The following is a 27,324-nucleotide window of genomic DNA, read 5'->3' as shown; positions in this document are numbered from 1 at the left end:
GGTGAGCATGTGCGTGCAAGGGAGAGGTGGCTTCGCCACCTAGTCTCTGGCATTGGAACTTTGTGCTTTCACTGACACAATCAAGCACCCCTCCTTTGTCTCAGGCCTTCCTCGACTCCCTGTCCCTACCCGGTCTGTGTCCAAGCTGTCCACCTGCCAGGTGGCACCTCCCTCTAGAGTTTATCTCAGATGGGGCTGTGTTTCAAAACCCCAGACACTTGAGAGACCCCTGAGGCTGGGACCGGTGCCAACTCTGGGGAGAGTCTTGCTGAGCAATGGCCAGGTGCTGACTTGCCCCAGAAGACATTTGTGCGATCGTGCAGTGGCAGAGGGTCAGGGATTATGGCAAACCACAACACACAGCCGGTTCCAGGTTTCATTGCACTCTGATGTCCAATACCAGCAAATGTGGCTGCTCTCTGGGGTCTGTGGGGACTTTTGCCAATGGGGAAGCCATATGGCCTCTACCAAATGCACCCCAAGTAGGAGAACTGCTTCTCCCTATTGGCACAAGGACCCGTCAAACCCCACTACCTGCTCCTGGAGATTTGCCCTACTTCCTCACCAGAGCACCACCAGGCACTGACCTCCAGAACTTCAGGCTCTGTGCTCCACTGTTTATAGAATCCTGGTGGTACTGACACCCTCTCCTTTCTTCCCATCCATAGATTTTGGGGGGCAGATTTCTTGTTCAGTCCCTTGAGAGTGTTTCTCTTTCTCTTTCTCTTTCTCTCCAGCTACTTTCAGGGAAGTGTTGTTCTTCCATGATCGTGATGGACCGCGCTCTCTTCCTCTCTCTTTCCTCTGGCCTCTCTCAGCAAAAACAGCTCCCTACCCTCCGTGGCTTTTCTCTCCCCCAGTCCACCTCCCCACACTGTGTACCTGCTGAGTTCTGTGGCTCAAGTTATGCAGATTGTTGTGTTGATCCTCAGCTCAGTTTCCTAGGTGCTTGACATGGTTTGGTGCTGATCTAGCTGCGCTTCAGGGATGAGGCAAGCTCAGGGTCCCCATGCTGCTCCACCGTCTTAACTCCCACCAAAACAAATCACTGACACAGACAACACCAGAGATGAATCTAAAACACGTATGCTGAGTAAAAGGAGCTGTGGCAGAACATATGTTTCAAGGATGGCTGAGACATAGATTTCCCGCCCCACACGATCTTATTACAGTGTGACTGATACATCTCCCACCAAAAGCTTAGACTGAATCTGGGCAGGGTCTTGTGATGCTTCAGTAACAGCATTTGGTGGAAGGGAGGCTCTGTGACTTCTGTGACTTCACTCGGCTACTGATTTAGAGTTTTCCCCATAGGACCCAGGTGAAGGTGAGACACAGACAGACACTGAGATGGCGGCCATGTAGTGCAGGGATACTCTGGCCACATTAACAAAGAAAAAAAACAACAACATTACAGATAGCCACAGCTATACTAAGTACCCTTTTTATAAATACTGATGTCACCCATTAGCAAATGTGGCCAAAGAGCTCAATTGTAATTTGAGCAATACCTATCAATTCTCCCTTACTCTGTAGGGAAAAAAAGGTAAGGTTGAGTGAAAAAGTCAAGTTATCTTGAAATCTTTCTCTAGTGTGCGTGTGAAACCAGCGACAGACAGGATGCGTTCTTTCTTTGGACCTGAGTTTTTTTCCCCAAGCTTTTCACAATGCCTTCTTGATGTCAAATAAGCATTTTGAATGATTGTTATAAATAGGCTTACAAAAGTAGTTTTTCTGGAGTGTTCAGTGGCATCCAAAATGCTCACCATTAACTGGCAGATTTTGCATTATGTCTTTAAGCTCCTTTTCAGTGAGGTCCATGCCCATAGCTCCCAAAACTTCATCCACTTTACTGGAATCAATCTTCCCTCCTTATGGAAAAAGAAGTATACAGGTAACAGTTAATGTCCCTAAAATGTGGGATAAACCCTGACCTCCGGAGGATTATGGTTATCATGTTCCTCCAAAAAAAACAAAGCCTGATGAGATCTTTACAGGAGGACAGAGTCAATAATAAGAGTTTGAGTTTGGGGCGCCTGGGTGGCGCAGTCGGTTAAGCGTCCGACTTCAGCCAGGTCACGATCTCGCGGTCCGTGAGTTCGAGCCCCGCGTCTGGCTCTGGGCTGATGGCTCAGAGCCTGGAGCCTGTTTCCGATTCTGTGTCTCCCTCTCTCTCTGCCCCTCCCCCGTTCATGCTCTGTCTCTCTCGGTCCCAAAAATAAATAAACGTTGAAAAAAAATGTTTAAAAAAAAAAAAAAGAGTTTGAGTTTGAGTTTATTGTTTTAATTTTAATCTTTTTTTTTTTTTAATTTTTAACGTTTATTTATTTTTGAGACAGAGACAGACAGAGCATGAACGGGGGAGGGTCACAGAGAGAGGGAGACACAGAATCTGAAACAGGCTCCAGGCTCTGAGCAGTCAGCACAGAGCCCGATGCGGGGCTCGAACTCACATACCGCGAGATCGTGACCTGAGCCGAAGCCGGACGCTCAACCCACTGAGCCACCCAGGCGCCCCAATTTTAATCTTAATATAAGCATGCCCAGTATAAAAACTGAAAGGTGACAGAATGACTTCTCAGAGAATTCTAGTAGGGTGATAACAATTCCAGCTTTTCTAACCACTATTGTCTCCTTTTCATTATGTTCGTTTTTACAATTAATGTCTAGTTATGTTAAGGCATGCTGTTTTTCCATTACCATTTAAAATTTTTTAAAATTTAAGTAAAAAGTAAATCAGTATCAGTGAAAATATTAATAGTAGTACAAATAGTGTGTGGATTTGGCAGAAATCATGAAGGTGGTATTCGGAACCTTGCTCAGACATGACCTTTTTCCTGGCCTGCTCCCTGTCTATCTATTCAGTCCCATGTTCTTTCAGTTTCTTGGAGACTTTCTAGCACTCTCTTGCTCTCTTGGTCTAAATGTCAGATTAGTAGTCTTTTGTTGCTGCATAAACTAACTGAAGAGGTGCTAATTTTCCCTTTACTTTTGCTATGTAGCCTGGGCTCTGATAATTTCTACTTCTGTCAAAGTTTGAAAAATCCAGAGAAAGCATAGGAATTCTTTCCAAGTTACAACATAAAAGATGATCTCCTAAAGAACACGATCATCCACAAAAGAAACAAAAGTATATAATAATGTGTTAAGTGGCAGAGTTGACAATTTAATCACAAGGAATTAGTCTAAATGCCAAACGTGATGATCTCAGACTGATGTGTTTTGTTAAGTTTCTCCCTTACCTTTAAGAAACTTTATACCATCCAGCAACCTTCTTCGATAGACCTTTCCATCTGTAAGGAAAAGGACTATTCAGATCACAGAAGAGTAATGTGGAATTTCATTACTGTCTAGTAAGAAATCAGCCATTTCAGTAAGACATCTTTTGTGAACTGCCTTAGAAATTTTCTGAGTTAGTGTCAAATAATGAAATTATAAGGGATGGGGATACTGACATTCTGCCATTCTGAAAAATATCTTTTACTTTTCTTTTGTGATATTTTCATTTTCCCCTATTAGATCACTCCTTTCTCTTTTTCTCATTTATTCTGGATTAAATTTTACATCTCTTGATAGACTCAAAAGTTATAAGTAATATAACTGAATCCTGATGATAGGAGTCATGATGATACAACGGTTACTTCTCAAACTAAAGATAAATTTGGCACAGAGAAAATTTTAACATATAATAGTCATTTAAAATTATGTAACATGAATCATAAAATTATTTCTGACAAGCAATAAGATAGAGACAATTTTACAAGTTTTCACAAGTTAACAATACACTTCCCTGTATGACTACATTTTTATTTAATACTCACTATCAACTGGCAGATTTTTCACCAGTTGTGAGAGTTCTTTATCTGTGAGTTCTATTCCCATGTTTCCTAGAACTGTTTCCATGTCATTGACATCAATTTCCTCTCCTTTAAAAGGACAGAAATGGTAACATGTGACATTTTAAAGAACCATCTAATTATTCTAAATAATAATGAAATCTCTTATTACTGTTTAATTATTAGCACCAATTACTCAATCCATAATAAAGTCAAATGAGTCCTGTTTGACTGTAGTTATGGTAAAATATTAAAGTGTTTATTTCCATAACTTTAGTAATAATAGAGACAAAATAACAGAGTGCAGGGTAATGCATTTCATAATACTCTGTTGTGGGAGATTACTAGTAGGTAATAAAACTTTAGTCTCTTTTTATCGCACTAATATGTTTTTAGTAAAAATCTGGAAAAAATGAGATTGTAGGGCCTAACAAAATATGGCACTATGTTTTGTTGTTAAAGCATTGACAAACCGGAGAAAGACAAATACTTTCTGATTTCAGTCATATGTGGAATTTAAGAAACAAAACAGATGAACATAGGGGAAGGAGAAAAAAAAGGGAGAGGGAGGCAAACTCTTAACTATAGAGAACAAACTGAGGGTTGATGGAGAACGAACTGAGGTGGGCAAGGGATGGGCTAAATGGGTGATGGGTATTAAGGGGGGCACTTGTTATGATGAGCACTGGGTGTTACATAAGTGATGAATCACTAAATTCTACTCCTGAAACCAATATTACACTATATGATAACTAACTAGAATTTAAAGAAAAACTTAAAAAGAAAACCCTGAAAAACCAAAGTCCAGGAAATCAGTTTATTAAAAATTATGCCTAATTTATTTACTATTATTTTTAATGCTTATTTATTTTGAGAGAGAGTAAGCAGGGGAGGGGCAGAGAGAAAGGGACAGAGAGAATCCCAAGCAGGCTCCGTGCAGAGCCAGGTGCGGGGCTTGATCTCACGAACCGTGAGATCATGACCTGAACCAAAATCAAGAGTCAGACACTTAACTGACCGAGCTACCCAGGTGCCCCAAAATATCATAATTTAAAAGGAGTATAAAGTAACAGGGAAGAATATAAAATATGTGTAAAGAATCAGAATCATATGTATTTGGTAACTTTTTCCTCACCTGTAACAGCTTCTACTTTTTCCATCAGTTTTTGCAGATCAACTTTCTTAGAGCCTGTAAGACAAAGTTTCATCAGAGAAGAACAATAACATGGACTCAGAAAAAAGAAGATACACAGGACAGGAGGTTTTTTTTTTTAAATCTAAGATTTATGGTTGCAGAAGATGACCGAGGAAAATAATTCATTAGCAATGAGGACCAAGATTTAATAATAAATAATGAAAAAAAAATATCTTAAATGGTTTTATTAAATAATAAAGATGAAAACTGTCAAAGTTTATTTCACCTAATATTTAAGAAAATTCAGGTTATAACTATTCCATGATTCTTAGAAGAAACAATGAATTCAATGCCGACTGTTACAAGTGTGTTGGGATGTGATTTTTTTCTGAGCAAATTAGGGTATTGTACTCCACAGCTTTTGAACTTTGAAATGAGACATATAAAAATAACCTTTACCAAAAGATTGACTTTGTTCTAAGAGGTCCTTTAAGATCTTTTGAAATTGAAAACACTGTATGTTGAATGTCCTGTCATATTATTCATGTACATATTATTCATGTACAATTTTTTTTCTTCAATTATTAAATGTTCTAACTCTGCCAGGTCCACATTCGTTAGTGGCTTTATGTGATTTGAGTAATCCTTCAATCTTACTTTCCTCACTTTTTAAAATTATGTATCTCCCAGTATTCGTTAGGATTGTTCTCTTGTGTTACCACATGTTGATGCAATGGGCAGATAGAGACCAGTGTTAAGCAGTGAGGGATATTTGATAGGAACTAGTTACTTAAATGGTCAATTTAGTGATCTGCTGAACCTAATTGGTAGATAAAAACACAGCCAAAATCCTGTCATTTTACCACACCATTTGTATACATCTTTTTAAAAAATTTTTTAATGTTTATTTATTTTTGAGACACACACACACACACACACACACACACACACACACACACAGAATGTGAGCAGGGGAGGGGCAGAAAGAGAGACAGACACAGCATCTGAAGCAGGCTTCAGGCTCTGAGCTGTCAGCACAGAGCCTGATGCAGGGCTCAAACTCACAAACCGTGAGATCATGACCTGAGCCGAAGTTGGACGCTTAACCGACTGAGCCACCCAGGCACCCCATGTATTCATCTTAAATTAAAAACAAAATAGGGGCGCCTGGGTGGCGCAGTCGGTTAAGCGTCCGACTTCAGCCAGGTCACGATCTCGCGCTCCGTGAGTTCGAGCCCCGCGTCGGGCTCTGGGCTGATGGCTCGGAGCCTGGAGCCTGTTTCCAATTCTGTGTCTCCCTCTCTCTCTGCCCCTCCCCCGTTCATGCTCTGTCTCTCTCTGTCCCAAAAATAAATAAACGTTGAAAAACAAAATAAATTAAGCTTAAAAAAGTGGAATTTAAAACATACTTTGTGTAACAGACTAAAAAAAAAAAAGAGCGTTTAAGAAAAGGTAAACGTCCCTTCTTTTACCTCTCCTCAGCTTCAGTACCTCTCCTAACAGTTTTGTGTATAGCCTTCCAGAACTTTCTTATGTTTATAAAGTGTATTACATATATTTTTTAACAATTGTAATACTATACATATTTTTCTGTTAACTTTCTTTGTTATAGTGACCAGAAAAGAAAGCACCTCAATATCTATGAATAGAGAAATGAGGAATGGCTGAATAATTACATTTCATTTACATTTGTAAATAAAAAAGGCAGATGTTACCACTTTACACTGACAGATTCCTCAGAATGTGCCAATCTACACAGGCTCCTCTTTACACGGGACATACTGCATTATCAAGATTTGACACATGGAGCTTTCTCCTGAAGGCACAGACAGGTGTGTGGCATTTCTAGGTTTTAGTTTTGAGAACCCTGTGTCAATGACAGGTGCACTTAGTGGCTGTCAAATCTTCATATTCTTTTATAAGCGAATAAGCCATCCGGCTCAATGGTCAGAACACAGGGAGGACTGTATTTGGCAGGTACACACAATGGCCTTGGCACTGAGGAGTGGAGCCTCTCATGGATGATGTTCTGCACCATGGTGTGAATGGCAGTGATATATGGATCAGCGAAAAAAAAACCAAAAAAAACCACATTGCAGATCCTATTTTTGTAAAACCAGACAACAAAAATCCCTCCCCTTGTCACTAGCATCCACCCCTAGTCCAAGATGTATAAAGAAATAGATGAGAGGTTTTAAAGCCACAAAAATGAACAGCCTTTGGGGCACCTGGGTGGCTCAGTCGGTTGAGCATCAACTTCAGCTCAGGTCATGATCTCACGGTTCCTGGGCATTGGGCTCTGTGCTGACAGCTTGGAGCCTGGAACCTGCTTTGGGTTGTGTGTCTCCCTCTCTGCCCCTCCCCTACTCACATTCTGTCTGGCTCTCTCTCAAAAATAAATAAATGTTAAAAAAAAAAAAAACTAAAAAAAAAAACAGCCTTTTTCCCCCCTGAGTTCTTCTGCAAGCTATTCAAATGCCTTCAGGCAACAAATAATTTAAACCTTGGAAACAGTCAAAATTAATCCTGCAAGCACAACATCTGTTTAAAATCACAGTGTTTTCTATAATGCTCACCACGCAGAAGATCCTTTAACAGATTCAGTTCCTTTTCTGTCAGCTTGACCTCCATGGCTTCTAAAACAGGATCCAGGTTATTTACATCAATCTTCCCTCCTTGAAAACATGAAAAGGAAAGAAAAAATGGAATGATTACAAAATATTTAGAAAAATTCATGAACGTATATTATTATCTTCAACCAACAGACATGAATGTTTTCCCCCTTTCCCCCAGTTTTATCTTATTTAAAAAAATTTTTTAATGTTTATTCATTTGTGAGAGAGACAGAGCATGAGCAGGGAAGGGGCAGAGAGAGGGAGACACAGAATCCGAAGCAGGCTCCAGGCTCTGAGCTGTCAGCACAGAGCCCGACGCGGGGCTCAAACTCACGAACTGCAAGATCATGACCTGAGCCGAAGTCCCTCGCTCAACCCCCGAGCCACCCAGGCGCCCCTCCCCCAGTTTTATTGAATAATTGACATATGACAGTGTATAAGGTTAAGGTGTACAATATATGCATATATATACACTGCAAAATGATTACCACAATAAGGTTAGTTAACACATCTGTCATCTCACATCGCGACACTTTTGGTTGTGTGTATGGTGAGAACTTTTAAATTGACTCTTTTAGCAATTTCCAAAAATATGATAGTGTTGTTAATTATAGTCAGTGTGCCTTACGTTATATCTCCAGAACTTACTCCTCTTATAGCTGGAAGTTTGCATCCTTTTGACTACCTTCACCTATTCCTCTCCCCAACCCCCTGCCTCTGGCAGCTACCAATCAGGTCTCTGTTTCTATGAGTTTGGTTTTTTAGATTCCACCCATAGGAGGTATCACATAGTATTTGTTTTCTTCTGTCTGACTTATTTCACTTAGCATAATGCCCTCAAGTTTCATCCTTGTAAATGGCAGGCTTTCCTTCTTTTCTGCGGTCAAATAATATTCTATTATGTATTATGTATGTGTATATATATATATATATATATATATTCTATTTTCTTCATTCATCTGTCAAGAGACATGTTGTGTCTTTGTCTTGGGTATTGCAGATAATGCTGCAATGAACATGGGGGTGCAAATATCTCTTTAAGATAGTAATAGTTGGTGCTGTTACATGAATATACTGCTAAAAGAGAATGACTTCACAATCTAGCATAACTGCTAAAATTTTCAAGCAAAGAACAAAACTACAATATATATGTACAGCTCTTTACAAGCTGAGTTACAATTTAAAGAGTTAAAAGCAGGGGCACCTGGGTGGCTCAGTTGGTTGAGCGTCCAACCTCAGCTCAGGTCATGATCTCATGGTTTGTGAGTTCGAGCCCCACGTTGGGCTCTGTGCTGACAGCTCAGAGCCTGGAGCCTGCTTTTGGGTTCTGTGTCTCTCTCTCTCTCTGCTCCCTCCCGCCCCCACTCACACTCTGTCTCTCTCGGTCTCTCTCTTAAAAATAAAAAAGCATTAAAAAATTAAAAAAAAAATAAAGAGTTAAAAGCAGAGTTAGAATTAGAATTTGTTTCCTCAAACGTTAAACATACAGGCCCAGGATAAAGTTAGGTGGGGCAGGGCTGAGCAAGTGTAACTAAAGAGCAATAACCAGTAATCTCCACCAAGAAGTAAAAATTATAGTCCTTTCCTAAACTCTTACTCTGAGATTGTTTTGTTTGCTTCTGCTCACATTTTGGAGTAAGTCCCAAACCTTCTTCCTTTCTCCTTCCCACCTTCCTCCCTTGCACACGCCTGCCTGCCTTCCTTCCTTCCTTCCTTCCTTTCTTCCTTCCTTCCTTCCCTCCTTCCTTTCCTTCCATCTTTATTTCCGTTCATATAATTGTTTCTTCAGAGAGAGCTTCAAAAACACAATGCAGTAGAGAACTTTTCATCTAAGATAAAGGATTACTACCAGCAAAAACATAGATGTGGTACAAGAAGCAAAATAAGGTGTTATATTCTAGTGATATAAATTTAATGCTTAAGGATATTTCATATGCCTCATCTTTGTGCTTCTTACTCACTTTTATTATACTTCACATCCTTCAGCAACCTGCTTTGAAACACCTTTCCATGGGCTGTAAGAAAAAGTACAATGCAGATCTCCAGAAAACCAAAACATTACAAATTATACGATTGTAGAAAGATACATTTCAATGATTTGCTTTAAAAATGCATCTATTTTATAGTTATACGATGTGGACATTTAAAAATATAAATGTTTGTGGTGCCTGAGTGGCTCAGTCGGTTAAGGATCTGACTTTTTTTTTTTTTTTTTAATTGTTTTTTTTCAACGTTTATTTATTTTTGGGACAGAGAGAGACAGAGCATGAACGGGGGAGGGGCAGAGAGAGAGGGAGACACAGAATCGGAAACAGGCTCCAGGCTCTGAGCCATCAGCCCAGAGCCTGACGCGGGGCTCGAACTCACAGACCGCAAGATCGTGACCTGGCTGAAGTCGGACGCTTAACCGACTGCGCCACCCAGGCGCCCCAAGGATCTGACTCTTGATTTGGGACCAGGTCATGATCTCTGTCATGAGACTGAACCCCATGTCAGGCTCTGTGGTGAGTGTGGAGCCTGCTTGAGATTCTCTCACTCTCTCTCTCTCTCTCTCTCTCTCTCTCTCTCTCCCCCTGCCCTGCTCATGTGCTCTTAGATAGATAGATAGATAGATAGATAGATAGATAGATAGATGTTTTCCACAGTGACAAACTTACCCATTCTTTGGAATTAGAGACATTTATTAAACTCTCTCATGGTGCAATTCTAAAAAATACATTAAAATATTTCTTCCTTTTTATTCTACTAATATCCTCTTTCTCCTTCATTATGTTTCCTTGCTCTTATTGCAAAACTAATACCAATCTGAGAGGATAGTATTAGTCACTCAGATTACTATATGGCAATGTAGTGATGAATTTCAGATTGTGTTCCAAGAAGTAATGAAAGAATTTCTTTTCAAGTCAGAAATGCCTTTCTCTATTAATTTATGGCATTTTAAGACAAAACTGTACTACTAAAAGATTAAGAGTGGCTCGCACTGACCCATAAAGTCAGGTTCCCTGGAAGGCATGGTGGCATTTATGTGGCATTCACTTACCATCAAGGGGCAGTGTTTTCCTCAGTTGCTTGGCCTCCTTGTCTGTAAGCTCAATCCCCATGTCTTTTAGAGTATTTTGTAGGTCCCTGGAATCAACCTTTTCTCCTTTGAAAAGACAGAATAGTTACAGGTTAAACTATTAACGGACAATCTGATTATTTAACGTGATCTAAACATTTACTTTTGCTGCTCTAGTCCTTTCTCTGATACCAGAATGAAAAGGAAAGATGGAGTGAAAGATTTTCTAATAAAAAGAGTCAAATGCTAAATAAAAAATAGAATTTGTCCCTCAATATTAGCAAATGGGATGTATCCCTAACACTGGGAATGATATCACATAGTACAGAAGCAAATCTGGTCATATAATTATCCAGAAATAAGGTCAAGAGACGGTTAGTATGATACAAGACACAATTAACAAAGTATGACATATTTTACTTTACTTTGTTAAAACTATGTAATTAGCTGTTGGTAATGGACTTTTATTTCTACAGCTCCACTCTGCTTTTGCTGTGATCATCTAGGTTTGGGTGTATAAATAAGAGCCAGGCACTTTTACTGAAAAAAAGCATCAAAGAATATATGACTTACAATGAAGAAATAGTCCTTTTGTTTTACTTATAAACCCAGATAATGTTAGATTAAGATGTTGATCAGTAGGTGCACATATTTATCAAAATGAATACTGAAAGTATGTGAATCTGTAAAGCAGTAGTAGAATTTTGAGAAAATGCTATTAAAATTTTTAGTGTAAATCACAATTTGTTGCAAATCATTTATAACAAATTCTTGCCTGTAAAAGCTTTCACTTCATCCTTCAAAGTTTTCAGAGCAACTGTATTATCAACTGTAACAAAAAAAAAACACATAACTTGAAGCTCATAAAATGATATAAAATAGCATAAGAACGCTCTCCTCCCCTTCAGATTATAACAGCATTTTGTTACTGGGCATTTTGTTATGCACTTTAAATAGCCATTCAACAAATATTTACTCAGAATATGCTTGAATATAGAACAGAAGAAAAGATTTAAAATATTAAAAATATACTTATTTAAAAAATGTAAATTTGACTTTCTATTTCATAAAATATCAACTCTTGAATTTGATAACAAAAAGATGAGATTCAAAAGCGGCCATTTTGTAAAGGCAAACTTTGTTGTCCTCAGAACTTCGCAGACTCTTCTAGTGGCCATGCCACCTGTGTCCAAATACTACATTCTCAACTTCTTTGTCAGTGTTCTTGTCCCATCTACAATCTGGACCTCTTCTGCATAGAAAGTTCCCTCATTCCATTCCTTTCATTGCTAACGGTACATAACACCCAAAGCTCAAAATCCAATGGTATCTCACGTGCTCACCACTGACTGGCAGGTTTTCTTTCAGATCTTCAAGTTCCTGGTCTGTGAGCTTGATTCCCATGTCACCTAGAACGGTTTCCAGGTTTTTGATGTCAACTTTCCCTTAATCAGAAAGAGAAAGGCTCGTGAGGGAAATTTAGTGACTCTAAAAAAGTTATTTTTAGATGATATATATATTTTTTAAATTTTTTTTTCAACGTTTTTAATTTATTTTTGGGACAGAGAGAGACAGAGCATGAACGGGGGAGGGGCAGAGAGAGAGGGAGACACAGAATCGGAAACAGGCTCCAGGCTCCGAGCCATCAGCCCAGAGCCTGATGCGGGGCTCGAACTCACGGACCGTGAGATCGTGACCTGGCTGAAGTCGGACGCTTAACCGACTGTGCCACCCAGGCGCCCCTAGATTATATTTTTAAGAGAGTAAGGGTCTTCCTACCAAGACTTGAAGCTAAAATTTTATTACCAAAACACGAATACCACAAAGCCCAACTATGGACAAATATTTATAATAAGGAGTACAGTAACAGAATCAACATGGCATTTAAGGTTAATGGTAAAATATAGTTAGTGTTCTAATGGGAATTTAGGTTTATAGTGACTTTGTGCTCACCTGTAATAGCTTTCATTCCTTCCATCACGTCATGCAGATCAACATTCCCGTTTGCTACAGAAGTCCAAAAGAGACATGTAATCAATGACATGAGCTCAGAAAAAGATACACTTTGTTTATAGAGTATAATAAAGTCCAGCTAAATTTGTCTCACAACATAATTTTAACTGATACTCCTTTAAATCGAAGATCAAGATAAATAGATCCTGAATGCTATCTTTGGTACTCACCATCAACTTGTAGGTCTCCTGACAATCCAGCAAGTTCCTCATCTGTGAGCCCCATTCCCATATTTCCCAAACTAGTATGGAGGTAATTCTTTTTAATCTTCCCATCTTAGGAAAGAGACAGTAAAGCAACATTTGAAAAAAAAAAGTTGTATAATAGTAAAATTGAAAAATGTTTTTTTAGGAAAACTATTATTAACTTTAATGACCACATATTATTAAAACAAAAGAAACAAAAGATAAAATATATTTCATGCCTCTGTTATTATTACACTTTGACAAGGCTGAAATCCCGAATAGACTTTTCCACTTAAAGACTCAAATAGAAAGTCAATGGAGTCAGAACTGCATTTCCTTTAGTCTATTCTTGTGGACAAGCCTACAAAGTAAAACGAGGTTAAGGTGCTGGAACAAACAGAACTGCAGACCACTAACTTAATTACTCTGCATAAAAAGTAGGGTTCTTTTTTGTTTACTGGCTTGACTTATTAGTGATTATTGTAGCTGACCATTGCTTTTCAATAACAACCAGGGTTTTTTGTTTGTTTTTGCCAGGGTTGGTTTTTCTTCTTGAGAAAAAGTTGAAAAAAATCTAAGAAGACAGTGGACTTCCTGTCAAGAGAAAGTGTATATTAACAGCAGGTAAGATGTAGTTATGCTGGAAGAATTATAAATAAAAGCTTCTATAGGGCCAAGATTCATGCTTGGATGGTGTATCTGGAGACCTAGATAACATGCCTTATAATTTCGGTTTTTACTTACTTTTGAGAGACTTCATAGCCTTCAGTAGTCTATTACGATATAACTTTCCATTGGCTGTAAGAAAAGTCATAATTCATGTAATGGTAGAATGAATACGAGTTTCACAAAAATAGCATGAACTGAATAATTTCAGAAGCAGAAAATGCAGTCTTGTATCAACATACAAAAATCAACTGTATTGCTGCTATAGAGTTGCAACAAGCAAATGAAAAGAAAACTTAAGAAAGCAATTTCATTTACAAGAGCATGAAAAGCATAAAATGCCTAAGAATAATTTTAACAAAAGAAGTACAAAACTTATACTCTGGAGACTATAAACCATTATAGAAAGAGATTAAAGAAGACCTAAATAAATGAAAAGACATCCTATGTTTATGGATTGGAAGACGTAATACTGTGAATGTGACAATATTCCCTAAACTGATCCACGGAGTCAATACATTCTTATAAAAAATTCCAGCTGGTTTGTCTGCAGAAACTGATGAGCTGGTCCTAATATTCATATGATGAAGCTCAGGCTCCAAAAAGCAAAAGTAATCTTAAAAAGGAAAAAGAAGTAGGGGACTCACACTTTTCAGTTTAAAAACTACAAAGTGACAGTAATCAAGACAGGGAGGTACTGGCATAAAACTAGATATATAGATTAATGGAATAGAATTTACAATCCAGAAATAAACCTTCCAATGTTTGGTCAGCTGATTTTTGACAAAGGTACTTGCACATTCAATGAAGAGAGAACAGTCTTTTTAATAAATGGTGCTGGGACAACTGGACAGTCACATGCAAAGAGAATATTCTTTTGATTCCCTATCTCACATTTTATACAAAAAGTAACTCAAAATGGATCAAAGACCTAATTGTAAGTGTTAAAACTATAAAAATGTTGAAAGAAAACATAACTGTAAATTTTCTTAACCTTAGATTAGACATTTTTTAAATATATGACACCCAAACACAAGCAACAAAAGAAAAAAGTTATATTATACACTGGACATCATCAAAGTTAAAAATCTTTTGTGCATCAAGGAACACTGTCAAGAAAGTAAAAAGATAATTCACAGAACAGGAGAAAACTTTTGCAATCATGTATCTGATAAGGAACTTATATCTAGAAAATATAAGGGACTTGTATCTAGAATGTATAAAGAACTTCTACGATTCAATAATAAGAAGATAACCAAATTTAAAAACGGATGAGGGTTATGAATGGATTTTTCTCCAAAGGAGGTATACGTTTAGCCAATATTCACATGAAAAGATGCTTAACATCATTAGCAATCACGGTAATGCAAGTCGAAACCAGATTAAGATACCACCTCATACCCACTAGGATATTATCAAAGGACAGAAGTAACAAGTGTTGACCAGGATGTGGAGGAACTGGAACTCTGATACACCGCTGGTGGAAATGGAAAGTAATGCAGCCTCTTTGGAAAACAGCCTGCACTTCCTCAAAAGGTGAAACACAGAATTACCATATGACCCAACAATTTCTCTCTTAGGTATATACCCAAGACAAATGAAAATATATATCCATGTAAAAACTTATACATGAACGTTCATAAGAGAATTATTCATAATAGCTAAAATGTGGAAACAATCCAAATGCGCATCAACCAATGAATGGATAAATAAAATGTGTTATATCCATAGAATAGCCTATTTTTCTGCAGTGAAAAGAAACAAAGTACAGTTGACTTTAGAAAAACAGAGGTTTAGGGGCGCCTGGGTGGCGCAGTCGGTTAAGCGTCCGACTTCAGCCAGGTCACGATCTCGCGGTCTGTGAGTTCGAGCCCCGCGTCAGGCTCTGGGCGGATGGCTCAGAGCCTGGAGCCTGTTTCCGATTCTGTGTCTCCCTCTCTCTCTGCCCCTCCCCCGTTCATGCTCTGTCTCTCTCTGTCCCAAAAATAAATAAACGTTGAAAAAAAATTTTTTTAAAAAGAAAAACAGAGGTTTGAACTGTGCAGGTCCATTTATATGTGGGGTTTTTTTTTTATAGTATAGCACTGTAAATGTATTTTCTCTTCCTTAGGATTTTCTTAAATTATTTTTTTAATGTTGATTTAGTTTTGAGAGAGAGCTGTCAGCACAGATCCTGATGCAGGGCTCGAACCCACAAACCGTGAGATCATGACCTGAGCTCAAGTCAGACGCTTAACTGACTGAGCCACCCAGGTGCCCACCTTATGATTTTCTTATTAGCATTTTATTTTCTCTGGCTTACCTATTGTAAGAATAGGGTATATAATACATATAACAACAAAATGTATGTTAATTGACTTTATGTTATCAGTTAGGCTTTTGGTCATCAGTAAGCAATTAGTAGCTAAGTTTTTGGAGAGTCAAAAGTTATACACAGATTTTCGACTACACAGGGAGTCAGTGCTCTTAACCCGTGTTGTTCAAGCGTCAACTGTATTAATACATAACAGGACAGAGATAAACCTGGAAAACATTATGTTAAGTGAAACTAGTCACTACGGACCACATATTATATGATTCTATTTATGTGGAATATCCAGAATAGGGCAACTGATGGAGACAGAAAATAGATTAGTGGTTGCCCAGGGCTGAGGGAGATGGAGAAATTGGGAGGGGACTGTTAATAGGTATGGAATATCTTTCTGGGATAATAAAAATGTTCTAAAATTGATTGTTGTGATGAATGTGGTGAATACATTAGAATTCACTTCATTGTGTGCTATATTGGGTTACTTGTACAATATGTGGATGATAATTCAGTAGTACCATTATAAATATTTCACTTATGGGGTACCTGGATGACTCAGGTGGCTAAGCGTCTGACTTCGGCTCAGGTCGTGATCTCGCAGTTTGTGAGTTTGAGCCTCGCGTCAGGCTCTGTGCTGACAACTCAGAGTCTGGAGCCTGCTTCGGATTCTGTGTCTCCCTCTCTCTCTGCCCCTCCCCTGCTCGTGCTCTATCACTCTCTGTCTCTCAAAAATAAATAAACATTAAAAATTTTTAAAAAAATGTTTCACCTAAAATTTTCATCTTTATATAACAGTGAAATTAAGGAAGAGAAGGCTTTTTCAATATGATAAGCTGGTCCCCTTGAGTGGGCCTACTGTACTGTACAAATATCTCTTTCCTTTCTTTTTAATTCTGACTTTTATTTTTAATTTCTTCCATTGCTCGCTTATCTCTCTCTTTTTCCTTCTTATGGTATAAGCCCTGAAGGGAGACAGTAGACATTTGTTGGCTCTGATGGCAACTTACATCTGAGGAGTTGCTTGGCTTCTAAAATAAACTCTAAACGACACTTACTGTCTTAAGATGTAGCTTACATTTTAGTTTTTTAAAAATGTTCCATCATGTTTGAGAAGAAGTGAAAATTTTCATGCAGATCTGTAAAAATCTAATTTCCCTGGAAGCTCCCACAGACACTTGTATGACTCACCATCAATTGGCAGTATTTTCAGCAGCTTCTCTAGTTCCTTATCTGTGAGCTCAATTCCGAGATTTCCCAGAACATTTTTTAGCTCACTAGATTCAATCTTCTCACCTTTGAAAATAAGAAATTTGGTATACATCTTCATTTCAGATAGCAGTAATAATTTCTTTTCTTTTTTTTTAAGTTTTTAAATGTTTTATCACTTATTTTTGAGAGAGAGAGCAAGTGGGTGAGGGGCAGAGAGAGAGGGAGACACAGAATCTGAAGCAGGCTCCAGGCCCTGAGCTGTCAGCACAGAGCCTGATGCGGGGCTTGAACTCACAAGCTGCAAGATCATGACCTGAGCTGAAGTCGGACGATTAACCGACTGAGCCACCCAGGCACCTCCAGATAATAGTAATTATTTCTAATGAAAAAAGTTATTTTAGGATAATACCATCTCCTTGTTTTCAGACTGAAAACTACAGTAATAAAAACAAACATTTTCAACTACAGAATCAATGTAGATGATAGGTCAAATTTATTTTCTTAATGTGAACAAGAGAGTCTTCTAAAATCAGGACAGACTACTTTCAGAATGAAATTTGATCTATTAATTAGAAAAATAGATGCTTATATGAATTTTTCTTTGAAAAAGTATTTTAATTTAAAAAATAAGAATTATATGATAAATACAATAAATTCATTACTTCCATCAATTTTAGGCTTCACTCTCTAATTTGCTGTGCCATACTATACTGTGGTTATTAAACACTGGTGAAGTGAATTACATTATTGGCATAAACAACAGAGACTGTAGAATTTGAAAGCAAGAAATAGTATGGTAATTTCATTGCAAAATCAGATAATTTTATATCAATACATGTAACACTAGAAGCAAATATTTCATTAATAAATATAGAGAAATGTCAGAATTTACAAGTCAGTGATGAAGTACCAGGAAATATTAGCAAAAACCAAAATTTAATGTCGATAATTGGAATCCTAATTTTATAGTAACTTTTCAGTCACCTGTAAAATCTGTGATGTTTTCCATCAGTGTTTCTAGAGGAATTTTCTCATCAACTATAAGAGAAGATAAAATCGCAGTATATTATAGATCCCATATATTATGGATCTCATATATTATATAGACTTCAAATATTACATTCTAGATATAATACAAAAGTTTGTGGGAAAACATGGGAAGAACTATAACAGTTGCACTTAACTATGTGTCAGGCCCCATCATAATTGCTAATATTTACTTAAACAAATATTTTTGAACACACTTTTTAGATTATTATTCTATTCCACTTTTATTCTAAGACAAGCATGAATAACAAGAAAATTCTAAACATGAAAACCACGCAATCGCAATGGTGCAGTTTGGCCTATGATATCTCAAATTTATTTGTGTTAGTAAGGGGAAGTTACTTAGAAGTGAATGTGTCTAAAGAATCTGCATTCTTGTATTCAAAACTGGAAAGACTCAACTACTAAACATGATACTTACAGAGAACACAAAAGACATACATCACACACATATAAAAAACTGGTTTAATTTTGACTTTATTAACTGGATACTCATAAACTCAAATGACATTCTCTGTGTTTTAGTCATTGATATGGTGTCTCACACTGCTCTTGGGCCTTCCCTTCTCCCTATGAAAAAGGGCATTTCCCCGCCCCCCCCCCCCAAGTTTCTTGTAACTAACCTCTCTCCGGGGTTAACTAGTGTATATGATAATATGCTTACCACCAACATGCATGTTTTCAGCCAGATCTTTAAGTTCCGTATCTGAAAGCTTTATCCCCAGGTTGTTCAGAACAGTGCCCAGGTTGTTCATATTGACCTTCCCACCTAAGAAAAGTGACAGTCCATAAAGAATATTAAATGACTTCAAAAGAGAAGTTCTTACACTTTTTTGATACACATATCCCATTGTGAATTTCTTAAGCAGTAGATCATTATTCACAAAATTTGCTTCGGACCAAACAGAAAATGTTTGCTCTAAAGTGAAAAAAATAAATTAATGTTCAACAATTTTAGCACAGAGACAAAATATTTTAAGCAGTCAATTACAAATTTAGAACTATGGCTACTTCTCTTGAGACTTGTCTTGGGGACCAGCCTACAGAAACACAAGGTTTTAAATGGCATTTAATACTGAAATTAGTTTGAGAATAAGGTACAGAAATATGGGCTCAGAGTACAGAAAAGTCTCTCAAGAAATGGATGAAAAAGGGAAGAAAGAGATTGAGTTGTGGCCAAAAAGGGGTGTGGAGAGTTCTAGTTTGCTTATTTTATAGGATGGTGTATGTTGAACATGTAAATGGGCTGAAGAGGTTGAAAATGGCCAGTGGGGCAAGGTCTTAAAAGATATGGGAGACAGTGGAGTCAAGGGCATCCTGGTAAGCTTTGAGGAGGAAGAGGCACTTCTCACTCATCCTTTATACTAACATGGGTGTGCTTAAAGATACCTGAATAGGGAGGGATTGAAGATGTAAAGCTGAGGGCTATCACTCTTGCCAGCCTCAATTTTCTTAATGAATTAAAAAAAATCTGGTTGAAAAAAATGGTGTTCAATGAATGCTTAGGGAATTCTGGTACTGGAGACAAACATTATTTAGTTCTAAACAATAGTAGGTTGACTTTTGATGAATGAACTTCCAATTTAGTTTTTTCTATTTATTAAGTTCTCTGAATCACTGCTAATCATTTATATTTTTTCCCATGTAAACATGAAATTTGATATTTCTCTTCCTGAAAATTTCAAAAATGACAAGAAAGTGTGGTGCTTTACTTCCAAGATAGAACATCAGATTCAACTGCTAAAATAAAGATTGAGGTCCAAAAAAGCATACATTTGCAATCAGTACATATGACAGATGGCAGCATTCAAATTCATATCTTGGAAACAGTATAAAATGAAGATCTCATATTCATTTGTATTCTTATTATGTTTCTCACTCACCTTTAAGGGACTTCACACCATCTAGCAACCTGTTCTTAAAGACCTTGTTATCATCTATAAAAAAGAACACAATTAAGGTCATAGAGAAATGATGTGGCTATTCACTAAAACTTTAGTAAAACTGAGAGTTTCATGATTTGCCCTAGAAACTTCCCTCATTAAAACAAAGTTTGAGAGAAAATTAGGGAAAGTTTATAATATGGTAAGCCTATCTAAAATTTAGCATACAAGGCACTCTATAACATGCACAGCTTTTTTGGAAAATATCACCTCTAACCTTTTATCCCCTTCCAGTCTAACACCACTTCTTTCCCTTGGTTGCTTCCCACAATTGCCTATACGTATCTAAAAAGGTAAGGGTAGCCTCAGAAATGTAGTCCCCTTGATGGCATGAGTCAGCATCATGGGGATGATTATTCTAAAACAGAGAGTTAAACTGCATAGGTGGAAATTTCCCTCTAGAATGAGTGAACATTTAAATTATTTTGTTTGGCATTTGTTTGTTTATTTACTGTTGCATCTTAGCAAATGGGGATAGTTTGAGTTTCTAAAAAAAAAAAAAAAGCTTAAGAGGAGACAAAACAAACACGGGGTAAAAAAGCCAGGCAAACCAAGAAACAGACTCCTAACTATAGGGAATAAACTGATGGTCACCAGAAGGGAAGATGGTGAGGGAAGGGTGACACAGGTGATGGGGATGAAGGAGGGCACTTGTGATGAGCACAGGGTGATGTGTGGATGTGTTGAATCACCAAATTGTACACCTGAAACTAGTATTACACTGTATGTTAACTAACTGGAATTTAAATTAAAAAGTCTTTAAAAGCTTCAAAGAAGACTTTAAGGTCACATCAGTATATAAATGCCTACCATTGAAAGGCAGATTTTTCAGCAGCTTCAAACGTTCCTTATCTGTGAACTCTATTCCCATGTTTTTCAGAATAGCTTTCACATCTTTGACATCAACCTCCCCTCCTTAAAAAAATAGACATCATTACATATACGAATTTAAAGGATCATCTAATGACTCCAAACCGGGAAAATTAATCTATGGCTATGTAGATTAAATCGGTATAGAATAAAGAGCATAGGCCAATGAGACCTCTCCAAATATACTGATGATGACTTTCACAGAAAAAGAATTTGATCTCTAAGTGCTAATAAAAGAAGTCACAGTCACAGTGACAATGGCAAGGCAACTCTGAACCCTGTGAGATTTACATTATGTATCTGCTATTCAATTGGAATATTATAAATTACTTATTCAAATAAATGTATAAAATAAGGTAAGATCTGTTAGTCTCATTTTTTGTCAGTTATCTGTAGTCTTTATCAAAATTTTACTTCATATATTATTTCACTAGTACAGAGTTTGGCCATTCTAAAAAAGAGAAGAGCAAAATATACAAATAAAAAATATACCAGAAAACAAATGAGTTGCTAGTAATTTAATGAACAAATAAATGCCATAACTAATATGGCAATTGAGGAATAATGATGAAATATAATTATTATAAATACTAAATGTTTTAGATTCATAATTTCTCTCTTACCTGTAGTAGCTTTTACTCCATCCATCACCTCTTTCAGACCAACCATTCCATTAGCTACAAGAAAAGGCACAATGAAAATAATGTCAGAAGCCCAGAAGACAAATTTAAGACATATATTTTAAGGAAACAATTCCATTAAAAATTCCTTACATCTTCATTTTACCTGAGACCATTTAGAAAATGCCTGGATCTCAGGGAGTTAAGATGATCTCCATTAATACAAAGGTCTCTTGTATACTAGAAACTGAATCAGGAAAAGTGTGCTCTTCCTAGTATTTTGGATGCCATTATAAGCCATAGCTGAAGATACTATTGGAGTTGGCCAGGTATTCTGGTAACTTTACCTCATGTACCCACAAACAGCTGAGGAAGGGACCACTAATCTAGCTTGGTATGTTCTAAGATTGCTTCCTGCAGGAGATGTGTGTGAACTACATTAATGTATCAGAGCAGTTGATATGAAATATGGAAGGATGGAAGAGACTTCACATGGAGGAGAAGTTGAGAAAAATGTCCAGGGACATCATGCTTATATGTGAAACTACAAGCAGCTCAACATGGCTTAAACAGTAGAAAAATGAGAGAAGATATGTCCACACAGGCAGATGGAGCTTGAAGGTCTCATGCACTATGATAAAAATCTTTGAACACGTTTTCGAGTGAAGATTTCATTAGACAGAAGGATAGATAGAAGAATGGCTTGTTGACTTCTCTATAAATAGATTTTCATATCCCTATTATTTTGCTTTCTTATTATTTAGGCTATTAGAGTCCTGACAGCACCATCTGCAGTTTTTGGTATATTTACGGAACGATGATGCTGTTTTAGGTTAATTGTAATGAAGATCCACGATTTATTCTGACTTTAATATTGGGCTCTCCTCCAAGTGTCCATCAATAGATGAATGGATAAAGACGTAGCACATATGTGTGTGTGTGTGTGTGTGTGTGTGTGCGTGCGTGTGTGTGTGTGTGTGTGTGTGATGGAGTATTATTCAGCCTTAAAAAAGAATGGAATCTTGCCATTTGCAACAACATGGATGGAGCTAAAGAGTATAATGCTAAGAGAAATGTTAAAGACAAATACTATATGATTTCACTCATATGTGAAATTTAAGAAACAAAATGAGTAAACAAAGAAAAAAAAAAGAAGAGAGAGACAAACGAAGAAGTAGACTCTTAACTATAGAGAACAAACTGGTAGTTACCAGAGGGGAGGTGGGTGGGGGAATGGGTGAAACAGGTGATGGGGACGAAAGAGTATACTTATCACATATATATATAGAATTGTTGATATATTGTATACCTGAAATAATACAATTTTCTATGTTAACTATATTGGAATTAAAATTAAAGACTTAAGTAAAAAAAATAAAATTGGGCTCTCCTCCAAGCTTTCTAACATGTATCTGTCAATTAAATCTATTTTCAAACATGTCAGATATAAAGGAAAAATTAAAAAATGGCCTGAGGACATCTGTAGTGTTTACCATCAACTTGTAGATTTTTTGACAGCTTTGCAAGTTCCTCTTCCGTGAGCTCAAGTCCCAATTTTTTAAGGGTGTTGTCCAGGTTATTTACAAGAACCTTTCCCCCTTAGGAAAGACAGAAGGTAGGAACATGAAAAAAAAGTGTATTATGCCAAAATTCTGCATGCATGTCAACTTTCTATTTATTTACTTATTATGTTTGTTTGTTTAAGGTGAAGTGATTTTTTCGTGCATGGAGAAGGGGTGTACAGAGTTGAAAAAAAATGCAAGTTCCATATGGAACTTCCTACAAGATAAAATATACGCTGTTATCAGTTAAAATGTGGGTAGCCTGCAAGAATCATAAATAAGGAATGATACCAAAGTGAGGAGCCAGAATTCATAATGGGAATAAAAGTGTCAAGTTGGGGAATGTCAGACAGTATGACTTTTAATTGGGTCTTACTCACCATTGAGACATTTCACACCCTTTAGCAACCTGTTGTGATATACCTTTCCAGCAGCTGTAAGAAAAGCCATAATTCATGCAATGGGGAAATTAACATGAAATCACAAAAATGGTGTGAAATAAATAATAATTTAAATAAATAATTTCAAAAATAACATTTTAAGAAGAGTTGTCTCTAATTTTTAGTTTATTTCATCTAATATAATGAAGTTTGGAAACAGAAACCTCTCTCCTTGTGACAAACCTCTTTATTCCAGTACCTGAGGAAGTCTCCTTGCTCAAACATGAGTATAGCTTCCCTTTGCTTTTAAATTTCTGCTTCCCATCTTTATTTTTTTGTCATGGATCTCCAATCTTTCTTTTTTTTTCTCTTCTCATGATATGAACAAATTAGTAGCTTGATAGGTAACAATATGTTTAGCTGTTAATGTCAACTCTTGTCTAAAGGGTTATTTAACTTCCAATATAAATTCTAAGCGACAGTGACAGGTTTCTATATGCTTAGAACTCAATTTAATATTTTTTCTTTTATACTTTTGGAGAAAAATAAATAGAAACAAAGTTGGAAATATTTACACAGACCTAAAGACCAACAAAAGACCTCCATGACACCTCTATCAATCTCACCGTCAATTGGCAGTGTTTTCAGTAGCTTCTCTTTTTCCTGATCTGTGAGCTCAATCCCCAGGCTTCCCAGGAAAATTTTCAGGTCATTAGAATCGACCTTCTCATCTTTTAAGAGAGGGAACAATAGACATATAAGATTTTGGAACTCTGGTATTATATCAAGTTGTAAAATATGTTCTATGAAGTTTAATGATATCCTAATATCAAGATGAGGTGTTAGGCGAAGATGTTCTCAATTGCAGAACCCTTGAGCATATCTTATGGTAATAAAGCATATCTTTATGAGCATATCTTATGGTATCTTATGGTAATAAAATACCACATTTATTATAAATTAAAGACCATTTTTCCTAAAGCTGGAAAAAAACAACTTTCAGAATAAAATCTGATGAGTGAATTAAGATAACGCAGGTTCTTATATAAATTATTCTTCAAAAACATTTGCTTTGTTAAGAATTATTGATGATATCAGGAATACATTATCTTGATCATTTCTAAGCTTCACCATGCCATTTTCTATACATTTCTAGATATTTTTCATTTAAACATTTGTGACCCAAAGCATATTACTTGCACAAGTAACAGAAAACTTAGGATTTAAAATTGACATATAGTCTTGTATCCTAGTGTAGAAACTTTCCTAATGTTAATCCATGATTCATATATTTAAAAATAAAACATCAGAATTTATAAGATACCAGAAATACCACTGAAAAAAACTATTATAAAGGACCAAAACCCTAGATTTACATCAACTTCTCATTTACCTGTAAAAGTTTGCAGTTCCTTCATCGGTGTTTTAGGAGAAGTCCTCTTATCAACTGCAAAAGAAAATTAAAGTCATAATGAGATATAAAAGACTCATGAAATATCGTGAAGAACAATGTGGGAATAAATATAATAAATCCTAACTTACTATGTGCCAGGCATTATCTTAAGTACTTTATATATGCTTACTTAAGAACTATTTACTGAAGAATATCTTTCTAGGCTATTAATTTATTCAGTTTTCATTGTCTTCATTAATACTAGAAAGAAAAGCCTAAACATAAAAACATGCCATTTCAAAAATATTAATTTTACTTATAGTTCTATACCATTTCAAAGCTATATGCATTAGTAATGGGAAGAAATTCAGAAGTACCGTCATCTAAGTGGCCTGCATCTTTCTTTTTAAAATGTGGAAGACTATCTTCTAGTGACCATAATATGGGTAAAGAACATAAAAGACATTCATACAAAGGGCAATGTTTTCACGGTGACTTGGTAGTTGGCTGCTTATATGCTGTTTACATGCTTTGCCCATACTTGTAGCTTCCTACCATCAGTGTAGATTACCATTCCTAAGGGCCCTTTCCCTCGCAACCTTTATTGTCCAAGCTCTCCCAACGTGGAACTATGGTATCTGGAAACTTGCTCACCATCACCAGGGAGATTTTGAGTCAGAGCCTCAAGTTCCTTATCTGAGAGCTTGATTCCCATATTATCCAGTATTGCGTTCAAGTCGTTGACATTGACTTTCCCATCTAAGGAAAGAGAGTCCATGAAGAAAATTATGTAACTTCAAAAAAGAGGTTCATAAACCTTTTAGAGACACATGCCCTGTCGTGAATTTCATGAGCTATATGCTAGTGTTCACAAAGATTACATATCATTTCGGGGGGGGGGGTCATATATTCTCTAAAGCCTATTCACAGACCCCCCCCTTAGTAGTAAGGTTAATAATCCTTGTTCTAAAATGTGAAAAAAAAAACCACACCAATTTTAGAACAAGAGACTAAGGACCTTATTATGCCTATAGAGAAAGTCAACTATGACATTAGAACGAAGGTCAGTTCTCGTGAGATTTGTCTTGGGGATCAGACTATAAAATACAAAGTTTTAAATACCATTGAATAAATGCTAAGTGAATTCTAGTTCTGGAGGCAAACATTTTTTACTTCTAAACAATAAGTTTTGAGGACTGAATTCCCAGTTTAGTATTTATCTGCAGCTGATTAAATTCCCTGAATCAGTGCTAATCTTGTCTGTCACATTTTGCTATGCAAACTTGAAATCTGGTATTTTTTCTCTTGACAAGTTTGGAAGAATCTTGAGAAAGTAGAAGGCTTTCTTCCTAGATATAAAGTAAAAGATCAGCAGCTAACGTGAAGCTTGATCTTCAGTGGGAGCATAAATTTGCAATCAGTATATATGATCAGTATAGCAGCAACCACTAATACCTTGGAAACAGTATAAAAGCAAGGATCCCATATTGGTCTGCACTCTCATTATGCTGCTCACGTACCTTTTAGAGACATCACAACTTCTAGCAACCTGTTTTGAAAGATCTTGTCATCATCTATAAGAAAAGGCAGAATTTAAGTCACAGAGAAATGTGGAAAATCACAGAGAAATTAGGAAAAATGACTTTTCGAGAGTTTTCTCTTATTTTAATAAAATTTGAGAGAAAATCGGGTGAAATTTAGCACATCATGCGCACCTCTGTTCTTCTTCCCAATCCTGCCTTTATTCACTTCCAATTATTAATCCTTTCCTCTTTCACAAATCCCAGTTTAACCTTTGTTTTTTCCTTTTTTGTTTTTCACTATTGATAAAAAGACCCATCGTAATGGAAATGCTGCTTCCTAATCTAAAAGTAAAACCACTTAGGGATTCATTTCAGGTATAAGTGGACATTCTAAAAAAAAAAAATTTTTTTTTGAAATGGATTTTCTATATCCTAGAACTTAGGAAATGGAGATAATTTTAGAGCTTCTCGCAGACACAGAAATCTAAAACTTCTTTTTGGGGACAGCTGGGTGGCGCAGTTAAGCATCCAACTCTTGGTTTTGGCTCAGGTCATATCTCACGGGTTGTGAGATCAAGCTCTGAGTCCAACTCCATGCTGACAGTGCGGAGCCTGCTTGGGATTCTCTCGCTCTCCCTCTCTCTCTGCTCCTCCCCAACTCACACATGCTCTCACCCTCTCAATATGAATAAATAAACTTAAAAAAAACCTCTCTTTGAATACATCAATATTTAAAATGCTTACCCTTAAAAGGAAGAGTTTTCACCAGCTCCAAGCATTCTTTACCTTTGAGCTCGATCCCCATGTTTCCCAGAACAGCTTTAACGCTATTGACATCAACATTTTCTCCTTAATAAAAAGATTAAAACAATGACATACATGGAATTTAAGTATAATCAAATTATTGCAAATAATTAAATTATGATGCTAAAACAATAGGATTATGAGCTGGGGAAAGTAA

At 36.7% G+C, this 27,324-nt stretch overlaps 1 protein-coding gene across 1 annotated transcript in view; it reads right to left on the bottom strand.

Annotated features, from left to right (window-relative positions):
* Positions 1-27,324, bottom strand: part of LOC115508163 — a 142,039-nt gene that overhangs the window by 38,899 nt on the left and 75,816 nt on the right. Inside the window, exons 29-50 of the mRNA XM_036064353.1 lie at positions 27,108-27,212; positions 26,361-26,414; positions 25,495-25,599; positions 24,841-24,894; positions 24,074-24,178; positions 23,448-23,501; positions 22,999-23,103; positions 21,509-21,562; positions 20,826-20,930; positions 19,956-20,009; positions 18,010-18,063; positions 17,005-17,109; positions 13,587-13,640; positions 12,598-12,651; positions 11,988-12,089; positions 11,420-11,473; positions 10,627-10,731; positions 9,548-9,601; positions 7,548-7,646; positions 4,972-5,025; positions 3,243-3,293; positions 1,767-1,871 (exon numbers count right to left, since the gene is read on the bottom strand). Coding sequence (XP_035920246.1) covers positions 1,767-1,871; positions 3,243-3,293; positions 4,972-5,025; positions 7,548-7,646; positions 9,548-9,601; positions 10,627-10,731; positions 11,420-11,473; positions 11,988-12,089; positions 12,598-12,651; positions 13,587-13,640; positions 17,005-17,109; positions 18,010-18,063; positions 19,956-20,009; positions 20,826-20,930; positions 21,509-21,562; positions 22,999-23,103; positions 23,448-23,501; positions 24,074-24,178; positions 24,841-24,894; positions 25,495-25,599; positions 26,361-26,414; positions 27,108-27,212 — 1,686 coding nt within the window. The remainder of the gene's footprint in view (positions 1-1,766; positions 1,872-3,242; positions 3,294-4,971; positions 5,026-7,547; positions 7,647-9,547; positions 9,602-10,626; positions 10,732-11,419; positions 11,474-11,987; positions 12,090-12,597; positions 12,652-13,586; positions 13,641-17,004; positions 17,110-18,009; positions 18,064-19,955; positions 20,010-20,825; positions 20,931-21,508; positions 21,563-22,998; positions 23,104-23,447; positions 23,502-24,073; positions 24,179-24,840; positions 24,895-25,494; positions 25,600-26,360; positions 26,415-27,107; positions 27,213-27,324) is intronic.

Source organism: Lynx canadensis, chromosome E1 (genome assembly GCF_007474595.2).
Source record: "Lynx canadensis isolate LIC74 chromosome E1, mLynCan4.pri.v2, whole genome shotgun sequence".
Classification (NCBI taxonomy): domain Eukaryota; kingdom Metazoa; phylum Chordata; class Mammalia; order Carnivora; family Felidae; genus Lynx; species Lynx canadensis.
Note: the sequence above shows the minus strand (reverse complement) of the source record. Positions and strands in the feature narration are given on the sequence as shown.